At 45.7% G+C, this 16,931-nt stretch overlaps 2 protein-coding genes across 2 annotated transcripts; both read right to left on the bottom strand.

Annotated features, from left to right (window-relative positions):
- Positions 1 to 50: 50 nt before the first annotated feature.
- Positions 51 to 7,640, bottom strand: RNF135 (ring finger protein 135). Its single transcript, XM_074847614.1, has 6 exons — positions 5,900 to 7,640; positions 4,983 to 5,069; positions 4,239 to 4,430; positions 2,848 to 3,007; positions 1,460 to 1,561; positions 51 to 605 (listed from the first exon to the last, which is right to left on the bottom strand). The coding sequence occupies exons 1-6, from the start codon at positions 6,245 to 6,247 to the stop codon at positions 70 to 72; spliced, it is 1,425 nt and encodes a 474-aa protein (XP_074703715.1). The 5' UTR covers positions 6,248 to 7,640; the 3' UTR covers positions 51 to 69.
- Positions 7,641 to 7,747: 107 nt separating this feature from the next.
- On the bottom strand, positions 7,748 to 15,522 carry ADAP2 (ArfGAP with dual PH domains 2). Its single transcript, XM_074847615.1, has 10 exons — positions 15,297 to 15,522; positions 14,203 to 14,333; positions 13,415 to 13,506; positions 13,197 to 13,282; positions 12,747 to 12,856; positions 11,925 to 12,071; positions 11,146 to 11,229; positions 10,696 to 10,758; positions 9,330 to 9,407; positions 7,748 to 8,738 (listed from the first exon to the last, which is right to left on the bottom strand). The coding sequence occupies exons 1-10, from the start codon at positions 15,388 to 15,390 to the stop codon at positions 8,520 to 8,522; spliced, it is 1,104 nt and encodes a 367-aa protein (XP_074703716.1). The 5' UTR covers positions 15,391 to 15,522; the 3' UTR covers positions 7,748 to 8,519.
- Between the last annotated feature and the right edge of the window lie 1,409 nt (positions 15,523 to 16,931).

Here is a 16,931-nt window from a genome sequence, read left to right as displayed (position 1 = left end):
TGCTAAACACTGAAGCCTGTATAGAAACTCTGCAGTCATAGGCAAAACTGTCACATTTCTGAACAGGCTTTATTTCCAGTTTGTATGATTTATAGTTAAAGATCCATTTCTTTCTAGACTATATAGCCAAAAAGCAGGGTAAAGAGGATTTGAGCTATTGATTTCAAAAGTATGCAAAAGCATTTCTTTGTCAGTGATGGAATAAAATGACACAGTCTTCTTTTGTAGCTCCAGGAAAATGCCAACCTTCAGTGGTTTATCCTTGTGCAATAATGTTTCTTGATCCCTATGCCATGCTGACAGCTGCTTTTTGGGACCTAGCCACTCTACACACCAGGAATGCTCTGTTCTTCCTAATTTGTCCCTTTTACCAATCATTTCATGAGCAACTCCAACAGCCCATCCATCGCTGTCCTTGGTAATTACTTCCCAGTAGTGGCACCCAGTAGAGAAGCTCTGCGAACACATCACTTGGCTGATGCAGAATCTGTTGGGTGATGGTTCATAATCAGTTGGGTAGCTGGAAACCATTACTTTCCTGTTCTGGGCTGTGATTGCTAAGCGCTCATATACTCTCGTGAGATCAAAAGTCACATCATCTGCCCCTAGAAGAGAGAAAGGAAAATATTCTCACCTGCAGGCAACAAGAAGGCAGATCACCTCAGTGTTTACAAGCATCCTAAGTATCAGTGGATGTGCATCCCTACTCAAGAACAGAAATGAAAACCAATGATCATACAATAAACCTGATAATCAAAGTTCAATTCTCCAAATCCCCAAGAATCCTCAACCAAACACTAACAATTGTATCCTGAGCATACTGTAACATTTAACAGGCACAAGTGCGTAAACATCCATGACAGACTCCAGTGGGAAGGTGAAGGTACTTGGCACCCTACAGGATGGATCTTATTCCTAACCACAATCTTACAAAAAAATTATCCTTTTGCCAATAATAAATGGGATGCTTACCTTAATAAGACTTACACAGTCATCTGTTCACTGGGACATATTCTTGCATATTTTATCAGCAAAAACATTTATTTTGCATTTTAAGCTACAGCTGTGTGTTGACTGTAAAAATATTTCTGTAAAAATTATGCAGAATTCAGACAACAAATGGAGTCATTACGGCTGAACACAGTAAAGCTCAGTAAGGTGCAGTAACTGCCCATACACCAAGTCAGACTCTGCAGCCAGCACAAGCTACAACACAGTTTATATACTTCCCTGAAACCCGTTTCTTATCCTTTTTATTTTGGATATGCAGTCAGGTATAGTACTGCATTAGGCTGCAGTAACTGATTAATTCATGGTAACTTTGTTGTGTTTCTATGTTCAGGTAAACAGCCAGATCTTGTGCTGATGTCTGTAAGTACAGTTTTCTTCAGCAAATCCACAGTCTCATAGTCACTTGAATATTGTTACTGAAGAGAATCATGCTGGCTTGCATACTTACACTGAGAAAACTGGCTTGAAATCATTGGTTCTGGATTTTTAGCTGCAGACTCTGGAGATAATGAGCAGACATTTGTCTCCTGATATAAGTCTGGAGGTTGTGCTAAATAAAAAAAATTGAAGTGTTAAGGCACTTCTTCAAAATGTAGATAGGAAGTATTTATGCTTCTAAAGGAAAACATACATAAAATAAACGCAGCTAGTGGTTAAAGTACAAAGCAGAGTTGCTTTTTTGATTGTATAAATTATCAAAGGATGTGTAGGCAAACATTTTTATCCAAAAAATGTATGCTGCTGCCCTAAGTGTGGTGAGAATGGAACAGTCAGAAAAGTTAGATGGGTTGGATCTTCCTATGCAGATAAGCCAGTTTCTGTCATAAAAGTGTTTACGGTGTTCTTAATTTTTTTCTGACTATTGGGTTTCCTGTGTTACCTGCATGTGCATTTCATAAGCACAATTTTTTACCCTACTTGCTGACCAAAAAGTCTGACATTCAGCCCTACACCTTTAAGGGCTGTTTCTAATTTTCTGTGACATTGTGGGGCATATTTACAAGACTGCTATGCAGAGACTTTCTGGTATAGTTACATAATACATTGGCTTCATCATGAAAGCCGTCCTTAGAAGTTCCTGCCTCACAGCTCTGCCCACTGATTGATTGTGGAACAAAGCTGTAAACTCAGTTGCTGAAATGATCAAAAATAAAAAATAAATAAAAGATAAAAATATGATTAAGTATCTGGGGTTTTTGAGAACCAGTACAGGTAGTATTGGAAAGGTTGGGAAGGGGAGGGAGGATTGCCCCTCGGTGGCAGTGGGGCTTTAGGTCAGCCTTAAATTGCTCTCAGAAACATTCAGTGGTCTTTTCACAGCAGAGACGGTGCTGGAGGAGGAGAGCTCCACAGCAAAGGCCATACCAGATCTAAAGTTTTGCTTAGACACAGCTTTTGGTGGAAGGGAATTTTATGTCTGCTCTTAGCAAAGACTTGGCTGTTACATTACTCTGTGGTTAGAAAAAAATTACTTAAATGAATTATATTTCATTCTCCAGTACTGACCTGCATGTCAGTCAGTTCTTTTCTTTTGCGCTCCCATGAAAGAGGTACAAAGTAATCATGCTGTCTCCAAAACTGCAAGGGGTTTCATAATAATCACACACATGCACACCTCTTTCTGCTGAAGTTTTTGGTTTGTTTTCCAAAGTTACAGACCTACCAGTTTGTAAGAATGGTTCTTTCATACAAATCTTTACTGTGGGGTCAAAGTAGCGTCAAATTACAGCAGTCCAACACCCTCATGCAAGGGACTGAGTTGAGGGGGGTCACATGCAGGACCCTGCTAGATACAGGCCCTCTGAAAGAAGAGATTTCAAAATAAAGAAAACTCACCTGGTAGGAACTGCCGAGCATACTTCTCCAAAAGTAAAATCTCCAACTTTCTCTTAAGATCTTCTACAGCAGTTTTGACAACATTAAGTTTCTCATCAAGGGTAATTTTATCCACTGTTGAAGGTGAGCCTTTGTACCTATGTCTCTCAGATAAGTTACTCTAATAATGACATAAAAGAATCAAGAGGAAGATGTAAACAATAGCAGTTATTTCATCTAGAACATCAGTTTGTATTACAAAGCCAGAGTGGAAAACCAGCAGTGATCTCTCTAAAATCTTACTCTCTGTATTGAGAGCTTCCTTTGTAGGATAGTTATCTGAGAGAACTAACCTGAAATCTTACAAAAAATATGAAAGGATAGTTTATTATTAATAAAAAAAAATAGTTTTCCCCAAGAAAACTAAGAATGGGATTATTTTTTCTTGTATATATTACAATTTCCTTAAGTATATACATGTATACACAATCTTTCTCTTTTTAAACTTTCTTCTTGTTCTAGAACCCAACCCAAAAGTTTTAAAATGTATTAATATGAGATCTAGCATGAAATACCCACAAAAGGGTAAACCTCATTTGCCTAAATTTAGAAACTGTGGAAATCTACATGTGAGCTTGTTCTCTTAGTCTGCCTTTATAGTCTGTGGAAAGAAACAGGCCTTTTGAAGGCTCGATTGATCTCATTTGCAGGTAGGCGTCTCAAGTAGGACAGATGACTCATGCTCTAAAAGTGCCCGTTTCTCTTCCTTGCCTCTAGCAGGACTCTGGATCAGAATAAATACATAGTTACACGAGGTGAATCCCAATGGAGGCTCCTGTGCCATGGCCCTGGCAGTCCACTTCTGCCTCCTGGCACCATCACACCCAGTAAGCCCCGCTCCAAACTCCTGCTAGCTAATTTGCATCATTGGAATTGTTTTCAACATCAAAATGCGCTCTGCAGAATTCAAAGTGCTTTAACTGCCTCTTTTAAGAGCCCTTGACATATTTTCCCCAAGAAAGTTGTTAGAAAGTACTTAATAACTTTGTGAGTTCTTTAACTTGCATACATATGTGTATATACATACTCTCGGAAATAAAAAGATAATGAAGGATCTTATCTTAACCTTAGATTTGACTCAAGACTGGATTTAAGCAATGCAGCCCCCACTTTACTCCAGCTCACCAATGTCCTTGGAACAAATCTAGTTCTGAATTGCATCCCCAGCCTATGACTTTTTGAATACTTTTTCTCTCTGAATTTATCACTCCAAACTTTCCCTGGTAACAGCAATATCTGTGGACTGGTATCTAGTGAGAATAGTGTAGTGGGGACCTGAAAGTGTTCAGCTATCCAAGACATTTAGTTTAAGAGTTTCTACTTATATTCTGCCACTTAATTTCATCACTTACCGTTTGGGTTTTGATGTCTGTGAGCTTGTTCATTTCCACACAGAGCTGGTGAATAGTCTCTTCAATTTTCTGTTGAGCTGCTTTTTGCTCTTGTTCAATGAACCTCAGTGTGTTTCTCTCCTGTCTTTCAACATATTCCTTCATGCAACAGAAATCTTTAGTAATCTGGCTTTTGATCTGAGATGTATATTCCTGAAAGGCAGAAAACATGGAGTTCTTTGTGTTGTTAGAAAAGATGCGTGGAATATGAGAATCTACTGCCCCACCTAACGTGGTCTTTGACTGACCCCCGCAGAACAGAAACAGCTACCTTTATTCAAAGGAATAAAATACATTTGACACTATCTTTCATTACCTGCAATGAGATTTTTGGGGATGTTAAGGATCTTGACTATTTTATGGCCAGCAGTCTTTGTTTGACAATTTAGAAGGATCAATATTCCCTCTTTATGATTTGCATTTTGCATCTAAGAGTACCAGAAACATTCAGGCTACTCCTGGGATAGGCAGAAAAAGGCAACAACACAGAACTCTGGTGCCCTTTGTGCCAGCTAAGACAGGAGTTTATACAGCTGGTACCATAGTTCATTCTCATCAATAAAACCAGAGTTGTGACAGCAAAAGAAGGAAACAAAAAGGCAGATTCCTGCTCTGGGCTGGAAGGCTACACTGGAGACGAGCATGTCTCCATGTGGCAGTGGGAACATAAGCTGACTGCAGGTCATGATGTACAGTGTGTAATACCTTTGTTTTACTGAGATCTGTCCTCAAGAGGTGGATGGTCTCTGCAGTCATTTCTAGTTGCTTGGAGATGTCCCATATCTCTTCCTCCTTTAAAGTGACATTGGACCATTTATCTATATAACCCTCAAAGAAAGTGTGACTAGGTTAAGCAGCAGGATAATAAAAATCCCTACATCATTGACACTAGTTAAGCACTGGGCTGGTTGAGGAGGGGTCTGAAAGACAATTCTGAGTGGGAATAGTCACAGTGAAGTCAACATGCAATGCTCATCAATTACATGTTCAAATATAATTGTGAGCTTCACCTCTGCTCGACTGCAGAGGCTGAAGATGACTTTTTAGATACATATGTGCTAAAATAATGAAGGTCAACAGATTTTTCTCATCTCCTCCAAATTGGGGTTTTTTTTTAAGCAGAGCTCTAGGTAATAACCAGTCCCATTTTGTGCCATTCAGCTGGGTGGAGCTGTAGCACTGTAAAATAACGTTATGTGGCCTTTCAGGAGTCTCCAATGCTATGTTGGTGCAATAAATAACACCCAGCACAAAGAACAGTTACTACTATCATACATCAGCTGAATACATAGAGCTATCAGTTCTAATGCAGCCATGCAGTCCTCAACGTACCGGACACCACCAGTGAACCCCAGACACTGCTTTAGCTAAACCCATCTGCTCAGCACACGTGACATTGTTGGGACAACGCTCATATTGGCATGGGAAATGCCCGGGGAGGCGGGGGGAGGAAGAGAAAAGAAAGATAAAGTTCACTCAGTCCTAGCCACGTCCCCATGTTCGTGACCCTGGTGAAGTATTTAGAATCGTGGCCACAGCTGGCCCGGGGGGTGCCGGGGGAGAAGCCCCGGGCTGTGCCTGGGGGTGCCGGGGGAGGAGCCCCGGGCTGCCTCCGGCCGTACCTTCTCCCCAGGTCGCCGCCCCGCCGAGCTCCGGTCGTTGCAGGCCACATCTCCGGAGGGTCCCGGTTCATCCCGCGTTTCCAACTCTTCTCCCTGTACCTCCTGCAGGACGAGGTTCACCAGAGCGGCCAGCTCCCGGTTGGGCCGCAGGTCCTTCAGCTCGAAGCCCTCCCGGCAGAGCGGGCAGCCGGCGCGCTGCCTCCCCTTGCAGTACCTGACGATGCAGGCCCGGCAGAAGCTGTGGCCGCAGCCCGTGAGCCGCACGGGCTCCGTGAAGTGCTGCAAGCAGCAGGCACAGCTCAGCTCCACGGCGCTCAGAAGCCGCTCGAGGTCCACGGCAGCGGCCATGGCCCGGCCCGGGGCGGAGCGCAGCGGCCGCCCGAGTTTCGTTTCCCCCTGGGCGCCTCCTCCCGCCAGGCTCCTGCGTGTGCCGGAGAGCCGAGGGAGCGCGGCTGGCGGCTCTGCCCTGGTCCTTGCTCAGCTGGAGACCCCTGCGATGGACCGGGTTGTGCCCCACCGCCTAGCAGAGCTCCCCACGCCAGCCAGAAAGCCCAGTACCGGCCCAGCTCTTCTGGTGGCTTGGTCGGAGGATTTGGGTTGACTGTAGAAGTGAACTGTGACGCAAAGCTGTCCATGACCCGGCCTTGACTTTTATTGACTCTCCAGAAAAGTTGCTGTTATCTGCACGATTTCATTTTCACGGAAAATTTCCCGGTTTTGTAACAAGTCGTATCAGAGTTGCTGACATGGCTGGTCTAGTGACCCATCCGGAAGAGCAAATGGCACAGCCCAGCACGGCTTGCACAGCCCCATCGTGTGAAGTTCAGGCTACTGGATGGACTGAACTCTTCTGAGGTCATCCCAGCAGACTCAGTTCATCTCAAAATAGCAATTAACATATGTCAACCCAAATGAAGACTGACATTGTTCCTCATACAGGTCAGAAGGTGCTTTGCTATTGATTTCAAGGCCTGCAGAATTAGGTTGTTGAAAAGATTTGCTGAACCAGCATGTGAGCTAGAATGAAGCAGGTTTCATGGGGAGAGAGAGTGGGAACACAGGGAAGCTCATGGGAGCATATCAGCAAGCAAAACTTCTGCATTGCTCGGAGTTGGATGGAGATGAGCTGTCTGAGACAGGCAGAATGATGGTCCAACTCAAACAATTCTGCACTATTGGGGGGGTGGGGAAGAGTTAATCTCGCTAATCCCTGCAAGCATTGGCACTTCCCCATTTCTGCAGAAGAGAACTATTCCGGGTATCACAGACTGGCTGGCAATTGTCAGCAAAAGGTGGAAGCCTCACCAGAAACTTAGTCTGCAAGACTTCCTCTTGATTTGCAAACTAAGGCTATCCAAAAAGAAGAATTAAGTATCTGAATGACTGGCTGCTTGGCAGAACCAAATCTCAGACTTGGTCTTGAGGCAAGAAAACACTCAGTGCACTGCATCAGCCAATGGAAATCTTCATCAACTCCTGCACAGAATGGATGTAAGTGGTACCTGATCAGGGGGCACTCACCCTCCACTTCCAGTGCTGGTCCTCATTCATTGAGTGTCTTCAAGCAAGTCACTGAAGATAATATTTTTAAAACTAGGTTCTGCCTTTCAATGCTCAGACTAATCAAGCTCATTAAGCATCAGCTGTTTTTTAGGAGGTGAGACAGATCAGTGTGTGTTCATCCTGTACTCATGATGGGTTTACCGGGGCACTACATGGGGTTGCTTTGAAAAAAATTGGTCTTCACATGTTGAATTTGCCACTCATAAAAAAGTCAAACAGCAGAGACTGTTGAAAGCACGGAGCTAGGAGTATCTGTCATGAGAGTGATTCCATTACAGTATGCTCCATGATTCAAACTTGATTTTTATTTTTTACTGTGCCAGAGATGTAACACTGTAAAAGCCATTAAACCCACCCTGTTGAAAACAGCCATGTCCTTATCTGGACAGGAGCTGCAGCCAGGTAGAATGTAGCTGCCTGACTTCTTCCTCCTCGAGAAGGACATCCTGTGACTCCAGCATGAATTGGTACCTTAGATCCAACAGGACACCCTGCATCTTCCTGAGGGGAGACGGTATCTTTGCCTCTCAGTCACTGTCCCTGTGCACTCATGTAACAGATGACCCCATACCACTGGCTGGATTGCCAGGTACATCCTTCAGGATGTAGAGGAGTCCTTCTGATGGCAGACCAAGGCAAGAAAAGGAGGAGCTGGTATAACAGCACCTGCAGGAGTCCTCAAGGAAATGCATGCCAGCCCTTCTGGGGTCAGACTCTCCATCAACTTTGTTTTGTTTTTTTCCAGGAGACAACACTGGATGATTCACCCCCATGGCAGACCAGGAAGGCCTCCTCTGCTCAAAAGCAGAGATGGGTAGGAAGGGAGAAGGCACTTCAAACAAAGTTCTGCAGGGTCACAGATAGTTTCTGAGTATTTGCACTCCCTCTTACTCATTTCTCTGTTGCCACCCTTCCTGTGCCTGGGGCTGTTGAAGGAAGAAGCCCTTTGTATTGGAGTCCCTGCAGGGCCTTGAGCACCATCCTTGCCAGCAGGAAGAGTCCACAGAGCAATGCTGAACAGAGCCCAAGTGTAGTTCACCAGAACTCAGTGCTAGTCTTAACCAGTCAAAGGCTGGGCAATGACTCCATTTAAGGCATCTATCCACTCCCTCTGCTCCCTGTCATTCTCACATATAAACACAAACTCTCTCATTGGTGTGACCACAGTGATGGCTGGCTTCCTCTTCTTCACCCGAACTCCCTGGGGCAAGCCAGCTCGTACTTCATATCCCTCATCCATCCTTCCAATAAAAACCTGGCCCTGTGCAAATGCATCCTAGAAAGGAGGAGGCAGAAGACACCCATTAGCCAGTGGACAGCACAGCTCCAGCAGTCACTGTTCTATCCTTTGACATGGAACAGGAACTGGGGATGTGTGAAGGGGACACTGATTTGGTGACAGGCAGCAGGAAACACACCTGAGTTTTTTTACACTCACGGGTGTTCTCGGAAGAAGGAGATGGGGACCCACCATTACAGAGCTGGTTGTTGGGTGTTTAGGAGCAAGGAAGGATATTCTCATGGCCAGAGCAGTGCTAGGAAGCAGGATATTGGGGCCGTCATGCCTCTGTTATTGGTATATTGCTCATCTTGCCTAGGGTTACAGGCACAATGGCAATAGGGCTGGGAGAGAGTGGGCATAAATGCTACAGGCATTAGACTTAGATCTTCCTCACAGCCCCTGAAAGGGCCAGAGTTCCCACACAGCTCAGCTTCAAAGAGATCCCTTCACAAGGGAGGTGAGCTCCTGAGGCGGAGCCTGCTTCAGTCTTGCACAGCCACTGGAAGAGCTGGATGAGAACAGACCCTTCCTCCCCACCCAACTTCATGAAGGTACTTGTGGAATAGCGGAGAACACTCCTCTTACCAGTGGATTTTTCAAGTACATCAGGTTCCTGTCTTGAGAATCCAGGCAGAACCAGCGCACCTTGAAGGCCTCCTTCTGCTGCAAGGAGATGGTAGAAGTTCTTTAAAGACCAAGTCCCAGAGGGGGAGTTTGGCCTATTCAAGGCAGATCCCTGGACTGCTTAAATGACTCGGAGCTTGAGTTCAGTTTCATTCATCCCCATAACTGGTAACAGGTGAGTCACTGCTGTGTGCAGCCCTCAGCTGCCTTCTCCCTGGGTCCACACTAGGGATTTGCATTCAATGACAATCCTTTGGGTAAGGCAGGGAAGTTTGGTTCTACCAGTGGTCAGATTATCAAGATTAAGAAAGTTGCAGCAAATGGATTAATTGAAAGCACTGTAGTGATCCCTGGGCCAGTGGCGATAATGAGGAGAATGTGCCATCAATTTCAACATTTTGGTTTGGGGGGTTGTCCCTAGCATTGTGGGATGCACAATGGTAGGTTTTTTTCAAAGTGCTAATTCCATCACCTACATTCATCTGACCATTCCCTGAGCTATTCACTGCTCTGTGCTGAACTTAAGTGTCCTCTTCTAGGGCTCACTTCAGTTTGAGCAGAATTTAGGCCTTGGGAGAAAAACACACAATCTTTCATGCTTGTAGGTGTGAGTAAGCCCTGTGCAAGTACCTGCAGGAAGATGCACTGGGACACTAGCACTGAGCTGGGCCAAAACCCCAGCATATTCAATATCAGCATTATACCACTGAACTTTTTAATGGAACTTTGGCTCATGGTTCACTCAGAGGAGAGCAAGGCAAGAAGCGGCAATGTTCAAACAAGACCTCAGATCTTTATCTCCTCCTTCAGCAGTACCTGAGATCTCCCTCTCCTGTTCCAAGGAGCAGTGGCCTAAACACTTTCCCACAAAAAAACAAACCAAACCATAGGCTTCACTGTGGAGAATTTGCTCAATCATACTTTTGCTGCTATAAGCAGATATGACTTATGTGCTACTGACTTTTAAGAGAAACAGGGAAGTAGGGGAGTCAGCATGGGATATTCTGTTCTAGCAGGAGCTGCAGTTCTAGAGCTGCAGTTAGCAGATACAGCAATCCATTTAGTGTTGCATAACGGGACTTTGCACATCCACTGCCAGCTAATCCATCTTGCTTACTCTTCAAGGAGGGTTCTTCTTTCCAGTCTTACTTTCAACACAAAATAAAACATGATCCCAAAGAACACAAAAGGCTTGAATATAATGTTTTTTATCGACCCGGGAAGCATATAGTCACTCAACCAATCGTTTACTAGTAAACATCATAGAACTATCACATATTCTCCATCTGGAATAATCCTATTTGTATATTGCCAAGTATGCACTTACTTTTGGTCCTGTCTTCTCCATATATCCTTCTTTGATGTAATTTCTTGTGATCCTGGGTATGAGCTAGGAGAACACAAACACACACACAAAAAAGTCTGTCTCATTCAAGCTTGCTTTTCTGTTCTGTTTCTGTCAAAGCTAAACCCCATCAATTTTGGCTTTTGGGGTCTGGGTTTTTTTGGCTGCTCAGTAAAGGGAAGTCTGAAATAAGAAGGAACATAAGATTTTTGAAAGATTACACTTTATAAGGACTATACAGAGACTTTTAGGCCTAAAATGTTGACTATTTTTTTTTCATGTTATGCAGCGCAGCCTTTCCTTCTACCTATTCTGTCCATTCCCAAGACCCATATGCTGCTGTTTGAGCACCTGACTCTGGCAGAAGTAGTGAGAAAATGTTTTCCCATGCTATGTTTGCACAGACTGCTTCAAGCCCTGCTCAGTTCTCACCTCAGGCTCAGGGACAGTTGGGAAGGTTGTTCTGAGATAATAGTAACGTGCTGCCCGAATGGCATTGAACCAGTCAACAATCTCCTAGGGAAAAGAGCAAATACAAACATAAAGACAAGAATAACAAGAAGTAAGAGTGCTGCCTCTCCAAAATGCCTTTCTCCTTCCTTGGGACCTCTTTGCAAAGATGTACTTTCTCCCCAAGGGGCAGAGAGTCAGTGACTTGTCCCAGACACCTGAAAAACACTGAGCCTCCAAAATAATTTAAAAATGCCCCATGGGCAGTCACCCAAGTCTGTGTACACAGGATTTTTCAGTTGATTCATTTATGGATTGTTTAAAAACCTTTGTACCTGGAAAGACATGAGAACTATGGCAAGGGAAGAATCAGAAATCTAACAAAACCCATAGACATACTTCTTAAAATTATCATTCTTTGCTTGGAAATAATGCAGAACAATATTTTCTATGCATGTCAAGAAGGCTTCAAATAATATAACCATAGAATTGTATAAAACCATGAGACTGTTACCTTGCAGAGATTTACATACATGCCCCACTGAAGCCTTAAGACTATTCAGGGTGTGAAGTTGAATATATGCCCCAACAGAACAGGAGAAAGATGTTACAGTTATTAGTGTCAAATTCTGCAACTTTCTACATTCTACAAGTCACAGTGCCTTCAAATCAAACCAGATCCTGCAGAAACAGGCTATTTTCCAAAATATAGATCCAACATCTAAGCATCTTGCTTATTCCAAAATCTCCGTGGTATTCACCTTTCCACTTTCGTGATAGACAAAAAGGTTCCTTGTTTGACCATCTGTCTTGTATGTGATCTGCAGCCCGTGAGCATGTTGGATTTTCTCTGTCTGGAACATTGCATTCAAATTCTCAATGCTGATAATGGCTTTTGGACCTCTGGACTGTGAAATGAAAAGCATCACTGTATTAAAGTGCTCTCAGGAAGGTAATGAAAGACAGATTAGCCGTATGAGAACTAGATCCCTACTGAAGAAAAAGCAGACATCCTAAAATATCTGAATATGGGATATACCTGAAATATAAAGCCTTAATTACATGCTACATAAAATCACTTACAAAGAGTGACTCCCTTTCCTAGACAAATGCTGAGCTGCTATTTGAGAGGGATGTGTCTGAATTGCAAGGGATGGGTTCTACCTCCAGCCTCATAGTTGGAGAACAATTAGCCACACTTGCCCACAGAAGGGAGATGTGTTGAGGATGACACTGCAGTGGCTGATGAGAGAATATTTTGGTAATACAACAGCTAACAGCTGCCAACAGATCTCTTCTTCATTTTGCTATTCAACTGCCAGTATCCATTTCCTTTGTTCACTAAGCAAAAGGAGGCTGCAGGGTTAAGATAAGGGATGAGGAAAAGGGCTAAATCCAAAAGAGCAATTGCCTAAGATACCACATATGTTGATGGAGAAACATCTGGGCTCCTCCAAACACAGGCTGTCCTGGCTGCAAAACTAGAGACAAAGCTATTTATGCTGGGTTTTGCTGGTGAAGAACAGGGTCTGAGGACGGATGTTGACCAGCTACATATGGCCAACTCTGGCTGAGGAACTCACTTCTTTGGTGTAGTATTTCATCACCCCTTCCCTTGCTGATAGGAGAAATCGCCTCTTCTGGAACTGTCTGCTTTCCCGCCCACGCTTCCAGAGGAATCCTTCATGGCTACCTGCAGATTGGGCCAAGATAAATGTCAGAAAAGGGCAGCACAATAGCAGGACTGATTATCTAAACAGTGATGTGGCACAGAGTTTCAAGTCTCTTCTCCATCTGAGAATTTTCACCTCATACGAAAAAAATCAGTGGAGAACTAGAGAACTGTAAGATCTGAATACACCCTCGCACTTGTCTAAGTGCCTTTTCTTAGGAGCTTCTTCTCAAAGCAAGGCCTGCACATCCAACAGTTCAAATAGGACAAGCCAACCTGGAAGACCTTCAAAGTTGCAAACAGAACACTGTGCTGTTGGCCTTAAGACTAACACTTTTTCCCTGACAATCCTAACTTTTACCTGCAGAACAAGGATCTTGGCAGACTCGGGTGGCAACAAATTCCTCACGCTCATATTTAGCTCTAATCCATTGCTCTCTTAAAACCCTGAAAGAGGAAAACATGGATAAAGCTGATCTGCCTCTACTCTATTTTCACCAACCAACCAGAGACCTGTAGAGGGAAGCAGTAGTTCAATAGCTGTAAAGGTCTGTAGCAGTGAATACACCATCAACTTACAAACAATCACAGGACTGAGGGATGTAATAGTAGGGAGGGACTTTCGCCTGATATTTAGCTTTGGCACAGAGATTCCCGTGCTGCTTCATAAACTGAAATACAAAAGAAGTTACAGTTAGTGTGCAACTACAAAATCAATACCATGCCATGAACATAAAATGAAACTTGTATCAAAGGGAGCACTGCAAATTTTTGCTCAGTCTTGCCATAACTCTCAGGGTGTCTCTACATACATTTATAAATTCCCTTTGGCACTATGGTTTGCACTTTTTAGGTGGCTGAGCCTTTTTCAGTATTTACAGTTCTGAACCAGATGGGAAGGAACACAAGATTGTGGTTGTTGATTAAAAGAACAAAAGAAAATTAAGAGAAAATCTATTTACGATCTCCCCATACCTTCATCTCCTCCCAGACGTTAACTGTGATTATATTATTAACACAATTCAATTGAGAGATGAGAGGCTGAACCATTATTTAAGAAGGATATCTTGATTACTGAATAGAACATACTGTCTGGAAATATCTGTGGGCTTCTAAACCACAATGAGGAGTTACTGTGTGCTATAAAAAAAAAAATACACTGCAGGCTGTTAGAAACATGATCGCCTGTCAATGTAATTTGATTGAGTAGATCATTAAAAAAACCCCTAAAGTTACCCATGGAGTTAACTTGGTTCTGCGTGGCTTTGTTCCTCTGTCCATGGTGGATGACATCAGAATTATGAGGCAGAGGAGGCTATGATGAAACGTGGAGGAAAGTAAATGAATTACTGCTTTTTCCTCTGTACCTCTATAAGATCGTTCTCCCAGAAGTCAAGGCGAAGGGATTTGACCCTGCTGATTTGAGGAAGATTGCGATGGATTCCAGAGCAATTCAAACAAATGAATATTCCAAGTTTGTAAGAAGCCCACTCTGGATCTAGATACAAACACAAAGAACGAACGAATACATGGGAGAAGGCACAGCCACTGGCAAGGGCAAAAAGCACATCTGATGCACAGCCCAGGCTTCACACAGAATACCTCAAATCCCACCCCATCGTGTATGGCTGTCACTTCACTGTGCTCAGGGGAACAGCACCTGCTTTCCCCAATGAAGAATGTGGCCCCTGCTCCTGCCTGCTGCTGCATCCCCTGCAGCGGCCTTGACAGGTCGATGCTCAGAGGCGTTCCGAGGGCTCTGGCAAGGCCATTTCCTTGGACTGACACTTTCAGCATGTCGCCCTCCGCTCCTCCCTTATCACAGCCAACAGAAGCTACTTCTTGTCTTCTTCCAGCTGCTGTTGTCTACCGATTGACCGCTGGCTTGGGTGAGGGCGCCTCCCACCTCCAACGAGCGCAGGCTGCCAGCCCACCGTGGCCTTTCCCGCAGGCTCTTTGCTGCCTTTCCCCGGTGCAGAGCCATTCCCGCCACTCTCCTCCTCCGGCCTTCTGCACTGTCTACAAATAACTCTGGGGAAGCTGCTGGTGTGCTGAGGCCACTTCCTGTCCCACGCTGTCCTCTCCGCATCCCCCGGGGCTCCGACCACCGCTCCTGGCCCGGCCCGGCGGGGATCAGCCCTGTCCCGCCCGCCCGGCAGCCCCGCAGGGCTCACCCGAACGGCCGCCCCCGAGAGCGGGCCCGCCGACCACCGCCTCCCGCCTCCCGCCTCCCGCCTCGGTGGTACCTGAGGTGGAAGGTGTCGACGGGCCCCGCGTTCGGGAACGGCGGGAGCGGAGGCGGCCACGCCGGGAGGCTGACCGGGGATGGGCAGACACCCGGCCGGCAGCACGGCCCGGGGGGCCCGGCCGGCCGCTCCCTCACCCCCACATTCCTGTCAGAAACGCGCCGGGCGGGCCCGGGGGGCGGCGAGGGGAGCGGGGCCGGGCGGAGCCCCCTTACCTGGCTCCCCGCAGTCGGCGCAGCGGCCGTTCCCGGTGCCGGCGGCCCTTTGCAGCTCCAGCAGCAGCGTCTTGTTGCGGTCGCGGTCCATCATCGCCGTTCGGTGCTCGGGAGCGCGGCGGGACGCTCAGCCCCGGCAGGAAAATGAGGAACTGGAGCGCGGCCCCGGCGTCGCGGGGCGCCCCGTCCCCTCCCGCGCCCCCGGGCGGGCGCTGCTGGGCCGCCCCTCAGGCCGCCTCCTGCCGGCGGCTCCCCCGGGGCGGCGCCGGACGGGGCCTGCCGGGGAGAGCCCGCCCGGGGACAGCCCGCCCGGTGACAGCCCGCCCGGCCCCGGCCCCGGCCCGGCGAGTGGGGCGGGTCGGTAGCGGCCGCGCACCGCAGCAGCCCCGTCCCGCCGCTCCTCACAGCCAGAGAAGCCGCAGCCCTGAGCGGAGCCGGGCCAGGCCCCCCCGCGCGGGCCAGAGTTTCTGCTCTGAACACTCATCCGGAGGGTCCCGTTTCTGGGAGGAGGGCTCATCCGCACACCGGCAGCTTTGCCTCAACTCCACCTCAGGTTTGGCTCTAAAAAAGTAGTTGTAAAAAGCCGGCTGCGGAACAGAACGGCATCCGTTCAGCGGCGCTGGGGCCCAGGCAGCAGGAGAGTCGCGCTCCCCTCAGCAGAGGGGCTCAGCACCGCCTCCGAGAAGCTGCGAGGAAAAAATCCTCTAACTCAATGCAGGGAAAACGGAGCATTTCAGGATTTGCAAATCCTAATGAAAATGTCCCTCCTTCAAGATAAAGCCAGTGTCAGAAAGTCTGTGACTTGACGTTGAGTTTATCTAAGAAAAGACAAAAGAGAAAAAATTAAGATGCGAGAAAGGTTTTCAAGGTTAATTAAATCAGAAATAGATTAAGAGCTAGTACAATATTTTTCATTTTACTAGTTTCAGGTTAAACTTAATTTACATAGTTAACTTGCATTACTATAGTGCGCTATAACACGCGATTCTTCAGTGAAGTTTATGTATAATCTTGTAAAAATACTTGTTATTTTGCAGATGCCGAAATACTATGCTAAAGACGTATTATCAGTTGAAAGTACTGACACATTTTTTCCATCTTTTATTTATTTTTAAATATTGTGAAGTCGTGAAATAAACGGCATCAGAACATCTGAAAAGTTGTCAGCTACCTACATAAAATCTCTCTTTTCAGCCCTGTAAGGACTGTTGTATACTAGAACGTAAATACGCATTTAATTTTCCCCAGAGATAATTTTTGTGCAAGCCATACATTGAAGCTCTTTTGCTAGCTTAATTTTTGTGGTGTCCTTACAAGTCCTGTAAAATAAAAAAGAGAATCTGTATGACATTTGCAAAATGGTTATTTATATTCAAGACAACATATAATCGCACCACCAAAACCCCTGACATTGGTCAGTAGCCCCAGGATTTTTCTTAGTGTCATGCTTTGATGAGGTTCAGTGTCTTGCTGCAACCTGCAAGGGTCACATCCCTCCCAGCTGCCAGGATACACCTTGCCCTGTTTCAGGGCTTTTACAAAGACTGAGGTAGTCTTGCTTGTAGAGGGATCCTTCCATCCTCCTCCTGCTACTCTGCAGTAGTATTAATACAACATATGCTTGCAAGAACATGC

Source organism: Strix aluco, chromosome 21 (assembly GCF_031877795.1).
Source record: "Strix aluco isolate bStrAlu1 chromosome 21, bStrAlu1.hap1, whole genome shotgun sequence".
NCBI classification, from domain to species: domain Eukaryota; kingdom Metazoa; phylum Chordata; class Aves; order Strigiformes; family Strigidae; genus Strix; species Strix aluco.
This window is presented reverse-complemented; position numbering and strand designations above follow the sequence as displayed.

What these genes read in the sequence shown, in the direction of transcription:
- RNF135 (XM_074847614.1), bottom strand. Translation starts at nt 6,247, where the DNA reads ATGGCCGCTGCCGTGGACCTCGAGCGGCTTCTGAGCGCCGTGGAGCTG. An exon ending in CAGACATCAAAACCCAAACG is followed by an intron (nt 3,008 to 4,238) that starts GTAAGTGATGAA and finishes TGTCATTATTAG; the next exon opens with AGTAACTTATCTGAGAGACA. An exon ending in TTCAAGCCAGTTTTCTCAGT is followed by an intron (nt 606 to 1,459) that starts GTAAGTATGCAA and finishes TCTCTCTTCTAG; the next exon opens with GGGCAGATGATGTGACTTTT.
- ADAP2 (XM_074847615.1), bottom strand. Translation starts at nt 15,390, where the DNA reads ATGATGGACCGCGACCGCAACAAGACGCTGCTGCTGGAGCTGCAAAGG. An exon ending in CGCCGACTGCGGGGAGCCAG is followed by an intron (nt 14,334 to 15,296) that starts GTAAGGGGGCTC and finishes GTTTGTATCTAG; the next exon opens with ATCCAGAGTGGGCTTCTTAC. An exon ending in TGAAATACTACACCAAAGAA is followed by an intron (nt 12,072 to 12,746) that starts GTGAGTTCCTCA and finishes TTCATTTCACAG; the next exon opens with TCCAGAGGTCCAAAAGCCAT.